At 37.2% G+C, this 21831-nt stretch overlaps 1 protein-coding gene across 1 annotated transcript in view; it reads left to right on the top strand.

Annotated features, from left to right (window-relative positions):
• The first annotated feature begins 18256 nt into the window (after positions 1–18256).
• Positions 18257–21831, top strand: part of LOC100911818 (selection and upkeep of intraepithelial T-cells protein 10-like) — a 42017-nt gene continuing 38442 nt past the window's right edge. Inside the window, exon 1 of the mRNA XM_017593925.2 lies at positions 18257–18332. Within this exon, the coding sequence (XP_017449414.2) occupies positions 18257–18332 (76 nt within the window). The remainder of the gene's footprint in view (positions 18333–21831) is intronic.

Genomic DNA, 21831 nt, shown 5'->3' with positions numbered 1-21831 from the left:
CCAGGGTATAGAAAGCTCCTCTTGTTTACTGGAAACATGGAATAAAATGGATTTGCTGCCACTGGAAGGATGGTGGGGGTCCTTCTTCCCATAATCATACAGGGAAATGGTGGCCAGGAGAGTTGGACTTCACTGGTGCAAAGAACTCTAAGAAAGGAAGAAACCACAGATTCTAAGGACCCCAAGATTGATTTGTTCTAGCCATGGTGAGAGAGTTGTAAGAATAGGCATGTAGGTGACAATGGACACTGAGTGCTCTGAGACAAAATGAACATGAATGTATCAGAGAAACTTGTGTCCTGTGTTCCAACTTTGCCAGTAATGAGCTTGTCAAAATTCTGCTCAAACACCTCAGCATTCTCCTTTGTATGATGATGAGGTGATAATATTATAAATAGAGGAGTGTATAGGAAGGTTCAATAACTATATCTTAATAGAAATCTTTGACATACAGATCCTGTTATTCTCAAACTTGTGGCTGAGAAAGAGTGACAGTTTCTTTCAGGTGACTTGCCAGACTATTCTAGTTTCCTCCCTGGAAGAATCCCCAAGAATCCTAGGCCAGTGTGATGCTGGAGCCCCTGTTTTACTGGAGTGTCTCTGCCCTAAGGTTTAATGACCAAATGAAAGAAAACCCCCTGTATATATATCCAGCCTCTGGGAAGCTTCTAGGATCATGATTACATCCTCTGGAACTGCCTGAGCTCCCAGCCAATCTGCCCCTGTTACTTGCTGGGCTGCACTTTCAAATGCTTGAGCCCCTCCTTTTGTTATAGTACTAGAGATTCTACACCAAAAAGCTTTCTAGCATGAGCCTCAGAGCCAAGCACACCTGGTTCCAGAACTGCCCAGGTAGACTGATGACAGGGCATGTAAGATTTCTTAAGTAAAGATAGGGAAAGTACCAGAAAGCTAATGAAGACTTTCCTATACCCTAGAAGCTATAGCATAAAAAGAAGTGGCCACGGCAGGGAGTCTAGATGCAGTCTGGCTTTGTGGGAAAAGGACAGTGGGTCACAGAGATGTTGGCAATATGTAAAGTTTTTCTGTTATAACCTTATGTGCAGGATTAAAATTACCCGAAAATGCAGGTAGGACACGTTTTTCTCATTTCTGCTTGAAGCATCTGCCTGGTCTGGATCCCCTGTGGCTCAGGTTAGTCCAACAAACATTTATTGAGCACTCATACTGGATGGTACACATTTTGCTTTGGATTCATTTTCCATACCCAGGGAAGTCATTAGGTCTTTAATAGAGGGTGTGTGTGTCCATGTGTACCTCTGGTGGGCCTCTGAATCTCCCTATCCCTCTCCCTGTCTCTGTCTCTTCCTCTTTTGGTGTGTGTGTGTGTGTGTGTGTGTGTGTGTTTTGCTTGTTTTGTGGCTGAGTGTGTGTTTCATGTATTTATACATTTATGTGCTTTCCTGTGTTTCTGTGATGCCTGTGTGTGTGCTTTCATGTGTATACCTTCATCTATTTCTCCCTGTGTGAATATCTTGACATCTTTTAGTGTTGGAAAGGACAATGGGAAGGAAGGTTGGATGCATCACTACGAAAGGTTGCCAATTTTCACTCTCAGCTTTGAGAGGATCAGCTCCTACTATCGTCTATGGCAACCCTGGTTGAAAGGACCTGAAAATAGGATCTCGATAGCCTCATACTTCCTTGGAGAAAATTGAGGAACTGGAATCTAAAAAGTTTTGTGAGGAAGAAAGCTGAATTTTGGGGACAGTTAGAAAACAGATATACTCCAACCTGCCTGTGGGGAATGGGATAGGGAAGAGGAAAAGAGAACTGAGGAAGGACGCCATAGGTGGTCTGTCTTTTGGTCCAAGTCAACTTTAAATATCTAGTCATGGGAAGTCCAATACTTCTTTATTCACAAGAACCCAATTAGGTACCCCGAGGCAGTACCAGTAGGCAGACAGTTGCCTGTGTGAGAGCACAGACATATCTGAGCATTTTTTTTGTTTCAGCTTTTGATGCCACACTGAATTAATCATGTTTAGGAGTGGTAACCACAAACTGAGATATCATTCCAGGTTGAGGAGGGACTGATTGCAAACATCAAAAGTAGAGAAATCTACATCTCTAATAAGCCAAGGATCACAGATTTAGATTCTTACCTTCAAAGGTGGATGGGTGTCTTGACAGAAGATGCTCCTGTAAAATAGAGACTTTCAGACTCAGGAGTGTTTATCAGAGGTTGGGGTGGCTCATCAGTTAAGCTGCAACACTTGGAGAAAGACAAGGCCATGAACTTTTTTTTTGTGGGTTGGGTTTCTTGCCTCAATTCTGACTGTGTAGATGGCTACTGGAAGCAATGATCATGTTATCAATGGAGTGTACCACTTTAAGAGTTTAAAGTTTAGGAAGCAGTTTCTGAAGTGAAAGCTACATAATGCATCAGAATGCATTGCTACCTTAATTGGAGGTGTCATGTGGAAGTGTTAAGCTCTGGGCTCAGGCTTTCCCTGTGTTGGAAAAAGGAAAGGCAATAGTATGAACATGCGAGAAGGGTGGTGAGTGAGGAAAAGTTGGAGACTTAATAGAGGAACCCACTAAGTTTGATCTCACTATTACAGGTGCTGTTTGTAAATGACTGCCCCCCCAACATCACCTTTTCAGGATTTTTCTGACAATGGCTAAATATAAGCCCAGTCTAGGAAGGCACAGATTTGCCTTTCTGTAGAGCAAGCTCTATCTGAAGATTAGCTAGGGTGACTAGTGATGTCGCAGGCAAAAAAGGTGAGTTGGGGCCCATGTCTAAACTGGGAGACAGGTTTCCTCCTTGTTCCTTGCTAGATTTTTCTAACCTGTAATTTTAGTAAGTGAGAAGTGTTTGGCTCCCTCTAGTAGTCATAAAAATCTTTTTACAATTAAAAATTTCAACAAATAATTGTGCGTATTCATGACTGTAGTGTGATGCTGTGACACGTGCATGGATATTTCGTGATCATATTTGAAGACTCTGTATGTCATTCATTCATTCATTCCTCTGAGTGGAGTGTGTGTGTGTGTGTGTGTGTGTGTGTGTGTGTGTGTGTGATGTATCCATGGTTTAATACCTTCAACTTTAAGAGATGAAGGACTGGTGAGAAATTTTCTGTGACGTATTAGCCCAGTCTTTAAAGAAGTGCTGGGGTGGATGTGTTTAGCTCAGAGATCCCTGGAGTCCTTTGGGAATGGTTGAGGCGGGCAGTCAGACACAATCTAAACAGGAGAGCTGCTTAGTCTGTTCAGGACACATACCTTTTGCCATAGTCTCCATGAGTTCATATATGTGACAGTCTTGTGCCTAGAAGGCATCTTGTTTCCTTGGTGTCTTCCATCTCTACTGGCTCTTGCAATATTTATGTCTCCCCTTCTGTGAAGTTCCCAGAGTCCTAAGGAGAGGGATTTGATGGAGATATCCTATTTGGACTGAGTAGTATTTTCCCCCACAGGTCTATGGCTTATCTAGTCTAAAATACTTGGCCAACAGAGCAATGTCAGGCATGGGTCACATCTCGTAGAGTGGGACTTAAATCCAGTCAGATAGTGGTTGATTACTTCCAGAATGTTTGTGCTGCTATTCCACTACCATATTATGCTTTTGGGTCACCATTTTAGACTACAGAGTTTATAGCTTGGATGATGTTTATCTCTTTCTTCTAGTAGTGCTCAGAGTATCTTTAAGTACCATGAACACTTGTCAGCATGGGTGAAGTATCTAGGTGGGCACTGGCTCTACATATCCACATTCAGAGAGTTATGTGGAGGTCTTCAGCAATACAGACCTATCATCAGTCTGTGTAGAGCAATTAATAGCCATAGCAATGACTTGGGTTGCTTGGGAATTTCCATGGAGAATCAGGGATGACAACTCAATTATATGCAACCTATTCCTGGCACTATTTAGTGCCACTTTAAAAGTTCTATTTATTTTTCAACAAGTCCTGAAGAATGTGGCTGTATGCAAGTTCCAAGTTAATTCTCTGTACAGGTAGGAAAAACAACTATCTAGCCTGAAATGTGTACTCCATAAACAGCAAATATTGCTACTCCAAGCAGAGGGTACTCATTCAGCAGAGCTGCATGTCAGTAAGTTCTACTTATACATATTCAGATATGCAAGATTTCTGTTTTTGAGTCAGTGTGAAGTGAAGTAGAAATTTTTGATTTCTTTGGAGCCTCAGTTGTGTCATGTGATGATTTTCTAGAAACTGTCTAATGAGCAGATGTTTTTGTTGAAGCAGCCACTTGGAAGGATTTTTATGAAGAAACAGACATGTGGTATTTTTCTGGAAGCTGCCTGAAAAAATGGCCTGTGATGTTTTGCTAGAGTGGATGCCTGAGAGAACATGTGATCTTGGACTCTGTGTGAGCCTGGCACTGCACCATTACTAAAGCCCTGGGGCTCCAACAGCTTCTAGTGACTATTAACTTTGCATTCTGTTTTTAAATATTTAGTGAAGGCAATCAGTCCCTTTTCTCAATGTATTGCAGCTTTGAGTCTCTGTATGTGAAGTGATATTTCCCTGGTTGTAGGCTCCAGCTTCCATCAGTAAAAGATTTCATATCTAAATTGAGGAGTGGCTCATCCTTTATGTCCGGCTGTGAGGAGAAAAACAAAACCCTCTTTTATAATTTTTCTGCAGTCATGGAGGGGCTTCCCCTCCTCATTAGGAAAGGATGTGGTCAAAATGAGTGAGGAGAGCTTGTCATTTCTCTCAGTGAATATTTTGGAATGGGCTGATCCCTGAATAGTACCCAACCAGAATCTGGCAGAACTGGCCATTAGTCAAGGATTGGGAGCACTGCATTAGGTAGATGCCTTTAAAGGGACAGGATCGGGTAGTCTAGTTAGTGACTTTTTCCTGATGGCAAATGGACACAATTTTAATCCCTGTGGAAGCCAATGCAGTGGATGCTTCCTTGGTGTCTTTAGGCTTAACAGCCTTTTCTGGGGTTTGTGGGTCTCACAAAGGGGCTGTGCAGAACCCACAAGATGAGGTCAAGACCAGCGGAAAAATCAATCATAAAAAGTTGATTCTTTGAAAGCCAAACTAACCAAGTGAAAGAGATAAAAATCCTACCCAAATTAATAAAACTATAGATTGCAAAAGAGAAGTTACAACAGATTTCAGTGAAATGCAGAAGATCATTGGTTCTTCACTTTCGTAGTGATTTTTAAGGATAATTTTCTTTGAGACAGTTGTGAATGGGATTGTTTCTATGTCTTACTATGTTTCTATGTTATATATGCTTTATGATTTTATATATGTCATAGATTATATATATATATACATATATACGTGCATATATATGAACCACAATTTATCACAGTAAATGATCATTTCAATGTTTTACTTTTTTGATAACCATTGTTGAGTGTTTTATTGGAAATATTTGTATTTATACTAGGAAGATTGGTTAATTATTTCTTTTTCATGTGCCTTTTTATAGTTTTGTTATCAAGATAACACTAGCTTCATTAAAAATAATTTGAAAATATTCTTTTTCTGTTCTATCTGCAAAATTATTTGAGAAGCATTAATGTTAGTCCTTCCTTAAAGGAAAGGCACAGATCGCTGGGGAATTCATCTGGTCCTGAACTATTTTAGGCTGAAATTTAAAAATAAAAATAAATTTATCAAGCTTATTGCTCATTAGTTTCCTTTTTTTCATCTCATGATGGTTTAATTTTTGTGAGTTTTATGCACCTAGAAATTTATATGTTTCTTTTAGACTTTTTGGTTTATTGTAATAGATGTTTTTAAGGTATGTCTGAATTTTTAATAGCTATGGTAATGCATCATTCTTTAATCTCTAATTTATGAAATTTAATTCTCTCTTTTTCATTTGGTTGGTATGATTTGTATGATTTGGCCATGAATTTGTGGAATCAATTTCCCCTTAAGACTTCTTTATATTCAGTTTACAAATATTTCATTGGGAATATCTGGAGTGTATGCTCAACAGGAAGATTAGCCTATAAGTATCTAGAAATTTTGTGGAGTCTTGAGCATCTGGGTAGTACTGTCATAGATCTTCCTGTTTATGTGTTATTGCTTCTCTCTTGACATTTTCAACATACATTTTTGTTTTGTATATTTATTGGAGTATCAGAACTTTAAGTATACACCTTCTACATTATTTACTTTGTACCATCATTTGGCATTAAAGGATAAAAACAAAAGTAAGAGAAATCCTCAATAGGAGTTTTACCAATAGATTTTTGGCAGTTCATGAGGCTGGCCTCATATGTATGTGGCAGAGCTATTGCTGCTACAGTATCACTTAGCAATGTCTTTGTCCTATCCTGTATTTCCTTCACTTGCTCCCAGAGTATGCTCCCTCAGTTAATATATTTGAAGAATTTTTCCTCACTCTCCACATCCTTGGTAGTATCAACTGTCACCTGGGATATGGACCTTAGCCATTCTGACTGATGTGAGGTGGAGGAATCTCAGGGTTGTTTTGATTTGCATTTCACTGATGACTAAAGATGTTGAAAATTTCTTTAGGTGCTTCACAGCCATTCGATATTCCTCAGTTAAAAATTCATTGTTTAGCTCTGTACCTCATTTTTAATAGGGTTATCTAATTATTGGAGTCTTACCTTCTTGAGTTCTTTGTATATATTTCATATTAGCCCTATATCAGATGTAGGATTGGTAAAGAACTTTTCCCAATCTGTTGGTTGCTGTTTTGTCCTATTGTCAGTATCCTTTACCTCACAGAAGCTTGCAATTTTATGAGGTCCTATTTGTCGATTCTTGATCTTAGATCATAAGCTATAATATTCCTCCATTGCTGGTAGGATTGCAAGCTGATACAACCACTCTGGAATTCAGTCTGATGTATCTTCAGAAAACTTGACATAGTACTACCTGAAGACTCTGCTATACAACTCCAGCATATCCCCAAAAGATATTCCAACATTTAATAAGGACACATACTTCCCTATGTTCATAGCAGCCTTATTTATTATAGCCAGAAGCTGGAAAGAACCCAGATGCCCTTCAACAGAAGAATGGATACAGAAAATGTGGTACATTGACACAATGGAGTACTACTCAGCTATTAAAAATAATGACTTCATGACATTCTTAGGCAAATGGATGGAAATAGAAAATATCTCCCTGAGTGAGGTAACCCAGCCACAAAAGAATACACTTGGTATGCATTCATGGATATTAGCCCAAAAGGTTGGAATACCCTAGTTACAGTTTCCATAGCACATGATGCTCAAGAAGAAGAAAGACAAAATTGCGGATGCTTAATTACTTCGTAGAAGGGACAATGAAATACTCATAGGAGGAATTGTGAAGACAAATTGAGGAGTAGAGACTGAAGGAAAGGCCATCCAGAGACTGCCACACAAGGTGATCCGTCTTACATGCAGCCACCAAACCCAGTCACTATTGGCTATGCTAAGAGGTGCATGCAGACAGGAACCTGATATAACTGTCTCCTGATACCCTCTGCCAGAGCCTGACAAATATAGATGCAGATGTTCGAAGCCAAAAGTTGGACTGAGAACTGGGTCCCCAATAGAGCACTTAGAGAAAGGACTGAAGTAGCTGAGGGGATTTGAAATTCCATAGGAAGAAAAACAATATCAACCAACTAGACTCCACCAGAGCTCCCAAGGACTAAACCACCAACCAATAAGCACACATGGAGTTACTCATGACTCTAGTCACATATATGTTAGAGAATGGCATTGTCTAGCATCAATAGGAGGGAAAGCCCTTGATCCTGTGAACACTCATTTCCACAATGTAGGGGAATGCCAGGGGGTTGAGGATGGAGTGGGTGGGTAGAAGTAGGAGCATCCTCAGGGTGAAGGGGAGGAGTATGGCACAGGGGAAAGGGGCATATTATTTGAAATGTAAATATATAAAATATCCAAGAAAAATAAAAGTAAAAAACAGAAACAACATGTATAAATGGCATTGTAAAAAGTGAGTTTACGTGATAAGCATGTCCTGTTGTTACAGGACAGCAACAGAGAACATCATACTCTTCATGATTCAGAGTCTTCAGGAAACATTGCATCTAGGCTGGGTAACACGCAAGATACTGTAACTGAGGAAGAACCTACAAAACTATGGAAAAACTAAATCTCAGAGAGCTAAAGCTTCACACTTTTCATTTTGAATACCCCAAGAGGTTATTTATTTGATATTTTGTCTCAATTCAATTAAACTACTATTTCACTTAAATGCATTCACATGTAAAAAGGGGGGGTGAAGAAGAGAGGATGTGGGGATACCTGTAGGAGGGAGGAAGAGGGAGATAAAGTTGAGCTGTTATCACACTATCTTCTCTAGAGGCATGATCTCACTAATTTTCATCCACTTGACACCAGATTTACAGGTTTCACCACTTCTCAATAACATCACAGGCTAGTGATCAAATGTTTAACATATGTGTCTTTGAGGGTGACATTTAAGATCTATACCATAAGAAAACTATTATCAATGATCCCTTCCCTTTTCCTACCAGTCATCAGAGCATAATTCAAGTCTGGTCCAGATCCTTTCCTAGGTCCTCTGTACCTTCTTTTCAGTTTAAATTTCTACTGAAACTTGTCCATTTTCTCTGAGCTGGGCTATGCTTTGGTTCTAATTTTTCCTCCACATACCTTATCTTGGGCACCCTGGGCACAATCATGAATTAATTTCTCTGGGAAATTTTCTCTGATACACTTCCTTAAAGATAATTGATGCAGTTGGAAATTACCAATGTGGGCGTCACTGATTGCTACTACGTTTCCTTCCCTTCACTAGAAAAAAAAATCAGGACACAGAGTCAGCACTTTGAAATTCATACTTTCTCAGAAGTCTTAAGACTTCTTAGTTAGAAGAACTAAGAAAAACCTCATGTTTCTTTGTTACTGACATTCCTAAGCCAGGAATCACCTATTTAAACATGAGTCCTGTAAGTACCTATTGATAAACTACTCATTCTCAATGTTTGAAGAGAAATTGCATCCTTACCCTGGAATCTAATTTGTAACATTCATAATCTCTTCACTCCATTTCACTGTAATGGTTGGAGAGTCAGAGTTTGCCTATTTTCTAAGTATATCCCCTTTAGCTAAGCTATGAGGGTGGTGTTAACCCATAACCAAAGGCAGCTCTTCAAAACCATGGATTGTACACTTGTGAATCTGTAGATGAAAATGGCATTTAGCCAAAAATTATTATAAAATTGTGATGCCTACACCGAACATGTACTAATCTTATTTTGTGGTTGGCAAAACCCACAATGTGTTAGAAGAGGTTAGAATGGAGCCTATATTCTACTTTTGGTGACAATCTACACTTAAGGGAAGCTAATATATTAAGAACTGAATTTAATTATTTATATAACTATTATTATATTTACATACATATATAATGTAGTATAAATGTTATATGTATTTAATTTTTTTCTTTCAACTATTAAGATACATATTCTTAAAATATATTTTTTCAGTTTCTAACTATTGCATATTACATATTATAGAGAACAAATTGCATATCATTTATCATGCATAATATATTACATGTTACATATTACATATGTATTGTACAATATATTTTAAACACTACATATTACACAATATATAATATAGTAATATGTTATAGATTATACATTATAAAGTATAAATTTTAGGATATATTATATATATTACATGAAATACAACATATACATATGTATTATATATCTGATATGATATAAAACATTATACATTTTATATTATATATTATATAACCTATATTATGTGTAACATCATACAGTATGTATATATCATATATCATACATCGCATATCACATATCACATGCCACACATCACAAATCATATGTCATATACAATATAACATAGCATGTATTATCTATTACATTTTATATTGTACATATTATATACTATATTATAAAACATATATTATACAATATATCATATATTTCACATAATATATTTCATATATTATACACCATACATTATATTACATACATTATATACATTATATTAAATATCATATATCATAATTTATATCTTATGTATCATGCATTATATATTATATATTACACATTACACTATATCATATATGATATTATATTCTATTATGTACTGTATGCTATATATCATTCATCACATATATATCACATATCACAGATCATATAATATATATTACATACTATATATTATATATTACATATCACATATTACATACTGCATTATATATAAAACATAATATTCTATTTACATAATATACATTACATTTGTAATTATGAATTATTTATAAATTAGGAACTATACTACTTCTTCAAGTACAGTGTAGCAACTATTTTATAGATTAACTTTATTTTGCCTACTACAGCTAGTCTAATGTTATGTTAAAGCACTTGGAAGATTTTAATAGTTTAGAGACAAATAATGCATATTTTATCAAAGAAATTTGGTTGTATATGAGAAGTCATAGGACTCTTATTATATGGAAAGTAAAGAATGAATAAATTTCAGGAATCAGTGATAACTGGATCTATAAATTTCCTATCCCAGAGGTAACTTTTTTTGTGAAAACAAAACAATACCATAACTTTGTGTATGGCATCTTCATGATAAGTATAGTGTTTCTGGTAGTATTCTTAATAATTAATAAATGGCTGAGTTTTGTCAATTATTTATTTTTGAATATTTCAAGATAATGGACTTGGTTTTAGTTTTTCATCATCTTGGAGAGTATTCTACATGTAGTATCTTTAATTATTCCTGTTACATTTTATTGCTATGGCCAAAATACTTAACTGAATATCCAGAAGGATAAAAATGTTTATATTTTTCTTAGTGTTTCTGATGAGTCTGATGGTGGTTTCCAGTCTCTGTTTCTGAGTGGAACAGGAAGCAATGGGGATAAGAAACTCTGTTGGTGTACTTACTTCAGCTCTTAAAATTTCTAGAGGCTTTCAAAATAGAGCTATAACATTGTGATCATGTGTTCAACATATGAATATGTGAGGGTATTTTATATTCAAACCCTGGGAACCGAAGATAATGCAGAATGCATTTAGTCTATCTCTAGAGTCTCCAAGTTCTTACCAGTATTAATATTCTTTTAAAAATTCTGAGTTCAAAAACTTTTCTAAAACTCAAAATCACTTTTAGCTGTGATTGTGTAATAAAGAACAGAATAAATATTCCTGTTCTGCGAGAAATTCCAGAACAACAAGGCATGATGGAACTTAAGAAAGTCAAAACAGGAAAAAATTAAATTCTATAGTTTTATAGCTGACATCTAGTGTTGCTAATGTGATATAACCACCAGACACAGAAAGACAATTACTTTTATTTACACAAGCAAATAAAACACTCAAATATATAAAAAAATATAGAATAGATCATCAATATTTGCCATATTTGCAATGAACAAGGAAATGGAAGAAATGGGCTGATGACTAATCAATATGTTAGCTGTGCAAGATGACTAAGTTTTATGCAAGGTGGCTACAGTTCACAAGCTTAAATTTGTGCCTAGTTGGTAGTTCTTACATGTACCTACCACCAAAAGGACATATACAAGGTAAGACAAAGGTAAATGCAAATTAACTTGATTGTGGCAATTCAGGTTTTGTATGTCAAAATACTAACTTGTATTTGTACACCTTAAACAGTCAGTTTTAGTTTACTAATTATACTTCAGTAAATCTGAAAGAAGAAACCAAATTGGTTTTGTGCAATGTTAAGTGAGGGGATTGCCTTCACTCAGGAATAGAGCTGCTAGACTGACTTTCAGAAAGGCTTTCTGTTTCTGGTGCTGACTTTCTTTGGCGTGGCTCCAGTTTGCTAATTTAAAATATGTTGTGTGAATGAGCTGGCTGCTAGCTTAGTTCTGCCCTTCTCCTTTCCATTCACACAGTAGCATTGGCTTCCACAGTATTGTTTCTGAGAACAAGGAGGGAGCAAGTTCATGCTGACATTTTTGCATTGATTTAAGCACATTTGGGTGAGTAATCTAATCCTTTGCTTACAATGTGATGATTGCTATTTGTAGGGTATAGTTTGTAAATTATTTTTTAATCCTAATTTTCCTACTGCATTCATTCCTACTATGTATATTGTTCAAGAGAAGTTTTCTAATAGTTTGAAGAAAGCTCACAAATCAATATTTAGCATTTCACAATTAATTTAAAGGCAAATAGATGCTGATAAATGTAGTTTCAGACTGCATGTTGCCTTTTCTTATTTAGGTTATTAAAACACTAATGAAAATGGGATACTCAAATTCTTGTTCCTCTTCAAGATGATAATTTATCCTTATTTTCTCACATGGTCCAAACTATTTAAACTAGACTCCTTCAGGTTCAACACGCTTCCTTGTTAGAGACCTAGGATGCTAGATGCTAGTGATGAATCAATCTTTAATTACAGAAAGGACACATTCAAACTCTAGTTGTAGGTGTGCATCTATATTATAACCAGGTACATGTTTCTAGAATAGCATAGTTTTTGATTAGCAGTGATCACTTTTACTACAGATTTCTAATCTAGCACCACAAGAAGTGATCAAGAGAAGCACACTTGTATTATCCCCTTAACAAGATATGTTTTTAATGTTAATTATCTGACTTGGTGAAGATGAACTATTGTCTTCTGTGTGTACAAAGTGATCCAATGTAAGTAACAGAGGAATAGCAGTAGATGGTTAAGTCTTTACTAATGGAAGCTGGGCAATTAATGGCTTCATAGGAAAAGAAGAAGGAGGGGAAATGCATTTTTTTTGAGATCAGAATTTTTCTCTCCCTCAATGAACACTAGAGTTGTTTCAAATAAAGGCTAATTGACATCCATAGAATGAAGTACCTAGTTCACTTGATTGAGTGTTCCTGCCCAATAGCAAACCTTGAACAACTATGCTTGTTACATGACTATTATCAGACCTTTTGTCCACATTGATAGATACAGTCACATATTTCCTGGACTATCTATTATCTTAGGCTAACTTGATTAATTTCAGAGTTTAAGTAACAAGCTAATCTATATGAATGCTCTCATAAGTCAGTGTAAGATTTCATGATCAGTTAGTGTGTCTATCAGAGATTCAATTGCTTTAAATAAAATTTTATTTTCATTTAATTATTTGAACATGAGGCAGTTTAGTCTGGGGACATACAAGCATCTGGCAAACACATCAAAGTAACTGAAGTTACATGAGACTATTTGTGGTCATGTATGCTTGCTGCCACTCTTATAGTAGCAACTCACTAAATACTGGAAGCTCAGAGTGGACAACCTGGACTCAGGAGGGCATGCATACCTTAGGTACATTTCAAAGGAAGGAAATACAGAGTTCCAAAGTGTTAGGTGACTGAGAAACCTTCAGAAGAGGTGTTCTGGGCCCTGAATGCCCTCACCTCCAGGAGTCATTAAAAAACAAACTTGAGTGCCATATCCCAGCGTCAGCTAGAAGAACATGGTGAGAATGGAGTCCTGCTGATCTTGAGACTACTAATACCATAAAGGTATGATCTGATTGATGGTGGGCAGAGGGCTGTAAGAAGGAACTCTTTCTCTTGGAACAGCAACAGCAATATTTTTTCCCTTTTAATTCTTAGAGCAGCTAGAAATTAGTCCAAAAAGTATTCTGAAGCATGTGGACACATGCTTCTTCTTGGCATTTGAGAAGAGTACAGAGATTAATCCGAAGTTCATGATTCCTTGTTTTATGAACCTGACTTGCATCATTTGAGGAATGTAAGACATGTTCAGGTTCATCATTATCTACTTGTGATTAAGTGCCTTCTATAATCTGATAGGATTTGGAGCTGATTGCTATGATTATCATTACTGCCTTTTCTTCAAGGCAGTGCTCCACCCACTTAATAAAATCTGTACTTCAAATTTTATCCTTATATATGTCAGCTGTACCTTTGTAGCCATTCACCAACACAAAGGTCATGAATTTTACCACCTCATGGCTGTGTCTATAGAATAAGTGATAAAAACTTTTTGTAATTCATCTGGCAAATTGCTAGCAGTTAGAGTTCAATTGGTTAGGAAGTTCCTAGGTGTCTGCAAGGGGCTTTAGGTACAACAGCTGGGGATGGAGCCCAGTGACCCTGGGTCTCTCTTCTGAATCTTGGAACCTGAGGTAATCATGATGAACCTCTGCACAGGGAATGTGTTATTCACCTTTGTTCCAGGAAGTGTTTACCCAGGTAGAGCAGGCTATATGCCTTTCTGGTAGGCTGCTCAAGGGTAGTCATGGCTATTTTGCACCTGGTTATAGAACCAAGACTATGGTACTGATAATTCCATAGATCCTGAAAGGAAGTTGGGTGCCATCTTCTGTGCACATATGGGATATGAGGCTCAAGGAGGTCCCATAGGTAATGTGCAAAGGTAAGGGACAGTGGCCATTGCTATTGCCTGGTACCCAGGACATCTTTGGACTGGGAGTCATACCTAATGTCTGTCATGGTCATATCTGTGGCTGCTCTGTTCTCTTGGGCATGGTTTCTTGACCACCCTAGAGGGGTATGTCAAAGCATTAGGCAAACTTGGGGTCTGATTTGTCTAAGTCATAGAGTGGTTCCTTTATAAAATGCCTACAATTTATAGGATCCCTGTCACATATTGCATATTCAAGTGTTTCTGCTACAAAGGTCTATATGCACAGCTACAATACCAAACAAAAATCTGTACTGTATATATTAACAGAGGCATAGGGACAGGTCTGTAAATTTATCTAAATATCATAGTGTTGTGGGATATGCATCAGACAAGACTGCTAGGCCATTGGATTATACCAACAGAATTTCTTTATTAGTTGACTTGTAACTACTACTTTGGGTGCTTGGGATCCCAGTGTAGCACTGAGTCTTTCTCAGAGTAAGTTTTAAGTACAAAAGCTATGCTCTAGGTTGACATTGTTCAATTCACAAACACAGTTATCCAGAAGCAGAACTACAGAAACCAATAAGCACGGTTAGTACAGTACGTTAGTTAGTATACAGTTTCCTAGAACTATGAATTTGATGTATTAGGCCTTTGTTATAATTTTAGTAGGTAGTGCAGTCTATGTTCTGAATTTACAGCTTGAATTTACAGGTATTTCCATCATGGAGTCAGTTAGTATATACCATAAATATGCATTAATCAACTCTGATATTAGATGTTGAGCCAAGGAGTTCAAGACCTTCCTTGGCAGCATAGAATGACTCTGCCTCAGGAAAATAAATAGATGCATATTAGATCTTTGAGAAAATAGTTATTTATGGATAATCAATATCCTGAACTTTCCCACAAAATTATATATGCACTACACTAACTTCCTTAAAAAATCTGTTTAGATTTTGGGATTAAGTTTATTGTACAGGTAAAACTTAACAGTAAATTCATAAACAATACTTTGTCAATCTAGGAATTTTTATAGCTTTGAATTCATGTGGCTCCTTAACTTCTTCAAACAATATTTTATAGTTTTCATTGTGGGAATCCTATCCTCATTTTATAAGACTTTTTTCTATAATTTATGTTTAATGTTATATTTATAAATTATATTTTGACATATTTAATAATATTTTAAATTTAATGTTCTAATTATAGTATTTAATGATAAATTTATTTTGTTTCATGTGTGTGTTTATGTTTGTAGGTGTGTATATGTTTGTGTGTGTATTTATGTGTGTGTGTGTGTGTGTGTGTATTTATGTGTGAGTGGGTGATTGTGTGTATGTGGTCAGAGGCCAACATCAGGTATTTACGTCAATAACTTTCTACTTTACTTTGAAGACAGGGTTTCTCTCTGAACCTCAAGTTCACTGGTTTGGCTAGATTGGCTAGCCAGCAAGCCTCTGGGAATCACCTAGCTCCACTCCTACACCTAAAAATGAGATTACAGGTTTATGTCCACATGCTCCACTTTTATTTGCATTCTAGGCATGTGCACAGACCACTCTGTTGTCAAGGCTCCTGTATTAGAACACTCCAGCCCACATATGATCGTTTTGTTCTTGTTTTTGTTTATGATAGGTTTTCTCCTCCTCCCATGATTTTATCAGAAGTGAAAACAGCTGAAGGACTTTCCTCATCAAAGAATTCCCTCATTTTCCACAATCCAGTTCATTAGTTCTTCATGCCTTTAGTTATTTCATGAGTATTGCCAGTCTATAAACTTCTGGTTTACCACATTTTCACTTGTAGTGTGGGAGCAACTGTCTCTCAAAGTTAAACTTTGAAATAACTTTAAAACACTCATGATTGAGATTAGCTCAGTGGTAGAGCGCTTGCCTAGCAAGCACAAGGCCCAGGGTTCAGTCCTCAGCTCCAAAAAAACCAAAAAACCAAAAAAACAAAACCAAAAAAACAAAAAAACCCAAAAAAACAAAAAAACCCAAACCAAACCAAAAACAAACAAACAAAACAAACCCCCAAAAAACCCCAAACATTCATGATTGCTTTAATTATCAGTGTAAAACCACTTCATTTTAGAGAATAAGAGATAATTTATTTTCCAGCCAAATATTAATGGCCATGGCCCTGGAATACAAATTTAGATGAAACTGCTGGTAACAGTTTAATGAATTAACAGGACAAAGGAAACCATAAATTGAGATACTTATATATACTTAGTTTGATCATAAGGTAAGTGGGTTTCAAGTAATGTAGGAAAAGTTCTATAGCCCTCAGATGCGATCTGGTAAAGCCTTTGGGTTGGTGGATGCTATAAGTTTGTCTATATATAATTACAATTTTATTTTATTTTATCTCTGTGTAGGCATGTGCATGTGAGTGCCGGTGCCTGCAAAGATGAATGTGGAATTATTTGTTGTAATTTGTGAAATATCTGATGTGGATACTGGGAATTGAACTTGCAAGAGAATGTGTGCTCTTAGCCACTAAACTACTTTTCTAATCACACAGTCTATGCATTGTTAAAAAGAAAATTACTGATAGCCACTAGCGTGCTAAGTCAAACACAGACTGGGTAATAAATGCCTATTTAGATGGTAAAAGGAAGCCCAAGATCTACAACATTCCAGCTTCATTTAATCTCCGAAATTTTAACTATCAATTTTAAACATCTACAGAACTTTGTAGATATTGAACACAAATGAAGATATTTTCTTGAGAATTTCACTTTACACAAAAACAGTACAAAAATTTTATTCTACACAGAGAATCCATTCCAGTCTGTCAATTTGTTCATGCAATGTTCTTTATAGCAAAATAATCTCATCAAGGATTACGCAAGGCACTAATGATGTAGTTCTTTCAAGTTTCTTTAAATCTGGGAAATTCTCTCTTGAGGATTATAGGACAAGTATATTATAAGATTGCTACCAGTTTAAGTTTGTATAGTTTATTTTTTGATTAGGTATACAATAATTATTTTAGCCTGGGCCATCAAATAAGATTTTCTCACCACTAGATATTGGTATATTCAATTTTTGGTTAGAAATTTTGAATGACTGAAAAGATGTCTATTATATTTCTCTATTATAAAGTTATCAACACTCTATTACTTTCATTTGTAACTTTTTGTGGGGTACTTCATTTTAAAATAATTAATTAATTAAACAGTTTGTAATAGCAGCTATAGAAGGACTGTGTCAAATCCTTTCATTCTTAAATGAGTTACATAGACACAGTGCCCATCTAAAAGTAACAATAGTAATTTCAAATTTTGTATCGATATACAAAGATTTATACCAATGAAATCTGTATCAATATATAAATTCTTCGCCAATGTAAAAAATTATAACTTCAATTTTCCATCAAGACAGTGCCACTTTCATGGATATTGATTTACACTGGTTGTAAATACGGATGGTGTGAAATGGTGACTCTGTCTCTCATCTTCTGAAAGAATTGTTTAGGTTAACTTTGTTCTGAAGTAATTATCTAGGTTTATATTGCTTGGTTCCACAAATACAAGATAATATTTTTTCTGTGTTTGACTTGTTTTACTAAATACTATGTCTTCCAGTTCTACTTGTTTTGCTGAAAATGACAGGATTTTATTCTTCTTATGGATGAATGATTCTCCATTCAGTAAAGTTAATTTCCTGAAAGCATAGAGACAAATGCAAAACAGGACAGGACTCTAGAAGAGATCACTTTAGAGGAGAGGAACCAGCCATTAATATTTTCCCTTGTAATGGGAATTTTCCCAAAAGGTGGGATTACAGAATGGTTTCTTGTTGCTTTTCTCAGTGTTGTCTTGTTCTTAATGCACCAATTTTGATGCCACATTTTAAATTTAAATTTTCAGGTGTGATGGAGCCTTCAGCTTCCTGTTTACCTGGATTCTTCATGGTCTTCCTTCTCTTACAGATCACAGTACTCACCCAAGGTAGAGACATCCTCCAAATTTTATTGATGAAATTTTTCCTTAGACAATTTAATGCATGCTTTTCAGGCAATCTGCTTACTTGGCTCCAATACTTTTATTCTCCTTTCACTCTTGTCACTTCCTCTCCTCTTGATCTGTCCCCTTTTCACATTTATGCTTTTTGCTTTGAATTATAACCCATTGCTTTGTAACCAGGACTGTTTGTGTGGCCACATGTTGCAGATTATCTGCTGGGGCATGGTGAACACACAAAACAGAAGACAATGATTACCTCTGCCTTAAAATCTACCAATAGGCAGAGAGCCCCTGGGCAGCACCCCACGAGCAAACCTGAGCCTCGGGACCACAGGTAAGACCAAATTTTCTGCTGCAAGAAAGCTGCCTGGTGAGCTTGGGACACACGGAAGCAGAATTTCTCTAGGACCGGGCACATTCTGTGTTTACCGGAAGTCCCACACCCGCGGATCCCGGCCCGCAGCAGCTCTCTGCTCCCAGACCCGGTGAGAGAGAGACCCAACCGTCTGGTCAGGTGGGCACTCCTGAGGCTGCAGAGTGGAAGAGACCACCAACACTGCTCACCCCTGCCCACATCCCTGGCCCAAGAGGAAACTGTATAAGGCCTCTGGGCTCCCGCGGGGGAGGGCCCAGGAGCAGCAGGACCCCTGCCACAGACACCGCCGGACCCTGAAGGAAACAGACCGGATAAACAGTTCTCTGCACCCAAATCCCGTGGGAGGGAGAGCTAAACCTTCAGAGAGGCAGACAAGCCTGGGAAACCAGAAGAGACTGCTCCCTGCACACACATCTCGGACGCCAGAGGAAAAAGCCAAAGACCATCTGGAACCCTGGTGTACTGAAGCTCCGGGAAGGGGCGGCACAGGTCTTCCTGGTTACTGCCGCTGCAGAGAGCCCCTGGGCAGCACCCCACGAGCGAACCTGAGCCTCGGGACCACAGGTAAGACCAAATTTTCTGCTGCAAGAAAGCTGCCTGGTGAACTCAAGACACAGGCCCACAGGAACAGCTGAAGACCTGTAGAGAGGAAAAACTACACGCCCGAAAGCAGAACACTCTGTCCCCATAACTGACTGAAAGAGAGGAAAACAGGTCTACAGCACTCCTGACACACAGGCTTATAGGACAGTCTAGCCACTGTCAGAAATAGCAGAACAAAGTAACACTAGAGATAATCTGATGGCGAGAGGCAAGCGCAGGAACCCAAGCAACAGAAACCAAGACTACATGCCATCATCGGAGCCCAATTCTCCCACCAAAACAAACATGGAATATCCAAACACACCAGAAAAGCAAGATCTAGTTTCAAAATCATATTTGATCATGATGCTGGAGGACTTCAAGAAAGACATGAACACACTTAGGGAAGCACAGGAAAACATTAATAAACAAGTAAAAGCCTACAGAGAGGAATCGCAAAAATCCCTGAAAGAATTCCAGGAAAACACAATCAAACAGTTGAAGGAATTAAAAATGGAAATAGAAGCAATCAAGAAAGAACACATGGAAACAACCCTGGATATAGAAAACCAAAAGAAGAGACAAGGAGCTGTAGATACAAGCTTCACCAACAGAATACAAGAGATGGAAGAGAGAATCTCAGGAGCAGAAGATTCCATAGAAATCATTGACTCAACTGTCAAAGATAATGTAAAGCGGAAAAAGCTACTGGTCTAAAACATACAGGAAATCCAGGACTCAATGAGAAGATCAAACCTAAGGATAATAGGTATAGAAGAGAGTGAAGACTCCCAGCTCAAAGGACCAGTAAATATCTTCAACAAAATCATAGAAGAAAACTTCCCTAACCTAAAAAAAGAGATACCCATAGACATACAAGAAGCCTACAGAACTCCAAATAGATTGGACCAGAAAAGAAACACCTCCCGTCACATAATTGTCAAAACACCAAACGCACAAAATAAAGAAAGAATATTAAAAGCAGTAAGGGAAAAAGGTCAAGTAACATATAAAGGGAGACCTATCAGAATCACACCAGACTTCTCGCCAGAAACTATGAAGGCCAGAAGATCCTGGACTGATGTTATACAGACCCTAATAGAACACAAATGCCAGCCCAGATTACTGTATCCAGCAAAACTCTCAATTAACATTGATGGAGAAACCAAGATATTCCATGACAAAACCAAATTTACACAATATCTTTCTACAAATCCAGCACTACAAAGGATAATAAATGGTAAAGCCCAACATAAGGAGGCAAGCTATACCCTAGAAGAAGCAAGAAACTAATCGTCTTGGCAACAAAACAAAGAGAATGAAAGCACACAAACATAACCTCACATCCAAATATGAATATAACGGGAAGCAATAATCACTATTCCTTAATATCTCTCAATATCAATGGCCTCAACTCCCCAATAAAAAGACATAGATTAACAAACTGGATACGCAACGAGGACCCTGCATTCTGCTGCCTACAGGAAACACACCTCAGAGACAAAGACAGACACTACCTCAGAGTGAAAGGCTGGAAAACAACTTTCCAAGCAAATGGTCAGAAGAAGCAAGCTGGAGTAGCCATTCTAATATCAAATAAAATCAATTTCCAACTAAAAGTCATCAAAAAAGATAAGGAAGGACACTTCATATTCATCAAAGGAAAAATCAACCAAGATGAACTCTCAATCCTAAATATCTATGCCCCAAATACAAGGGCAACTACATACGTAAAAGAAACCTTACTAAAGCTCAAAACACACATTGCACCTCACACAATAATAGTGGGAGATTTCAACACCCCACTCTCATCAATGGACAGATCATGGAAACAGAAATTAAACAGTGATGTAGACAGACTAAGAGAAGTCATGAGCCAAATGGACTTAACGGATATTTATAGAACATTCTATCCTAAAGCAAAAGGATATACCTTCTTCTCAGCTCCTCATGGTACTTTCTCCAAAATTGACCATATAATTGGTCAAAAAACAGGCCTCAACAGGTACAGAAAGATAGAAATAATCCCATGCGTGCTATCGGACCACCACGGCCTAAAACTGGTCTTCAATAACAATAAGGGAAGAATGCCCACATATACGTGGAAATTGAACAATGCTCTACTCAATGATAACCTGGTCAAGGAAGAAATAAAGAAAGAAATTAAAAACTTTTTAGAATTTAATGAAAATGAAGATACAACTTACTCAAACTTATGGGACACAATGAAAGCTGTGCTAAGAGGAAAACTCATAGCGCTGAGTGCCTGCAGAAAGAAACAGGAAAGAGCATATGTCAGCAGCTTGACAGCACACCTAAAAGCTCTAGAACAAAAAGAAGCAAATACACCCAGGAGGAGTAGAAGGCAGGAAATAATCAAACTCAGAGCTGAAATCAACCAAGTAGAAACAAAAAGGACCATAGAAAGAATCAACAGAACCAAAAGTTGGTTCTTTGAGAAAATCAACAAGATAGATAAACCCTTAGCCAGACTAACGAGAGGACACAGAGAGTGTGTCCAAATGA

The sequence above is a fragment of the Rattus norvegicus genome, chromosome 5 (genome assembly GCF_036323735.1).
Source record: "Rattus norvegicus strain BN/NHsdMcwi chromosome 5, GRCr8, whole genome shotgun sequence".
In the NCBI taxonomy this organism is placed as follows: Eukaryota; Metazoa; Chordata; class Mammalia; order Rodentia; family Muridae; genus Rattus; species Rattus norvegicus.
Note: the sequence above shows the minus strand (reverse complement) of the source record. Positions and strands in the feature narration are given on the sequence as shown.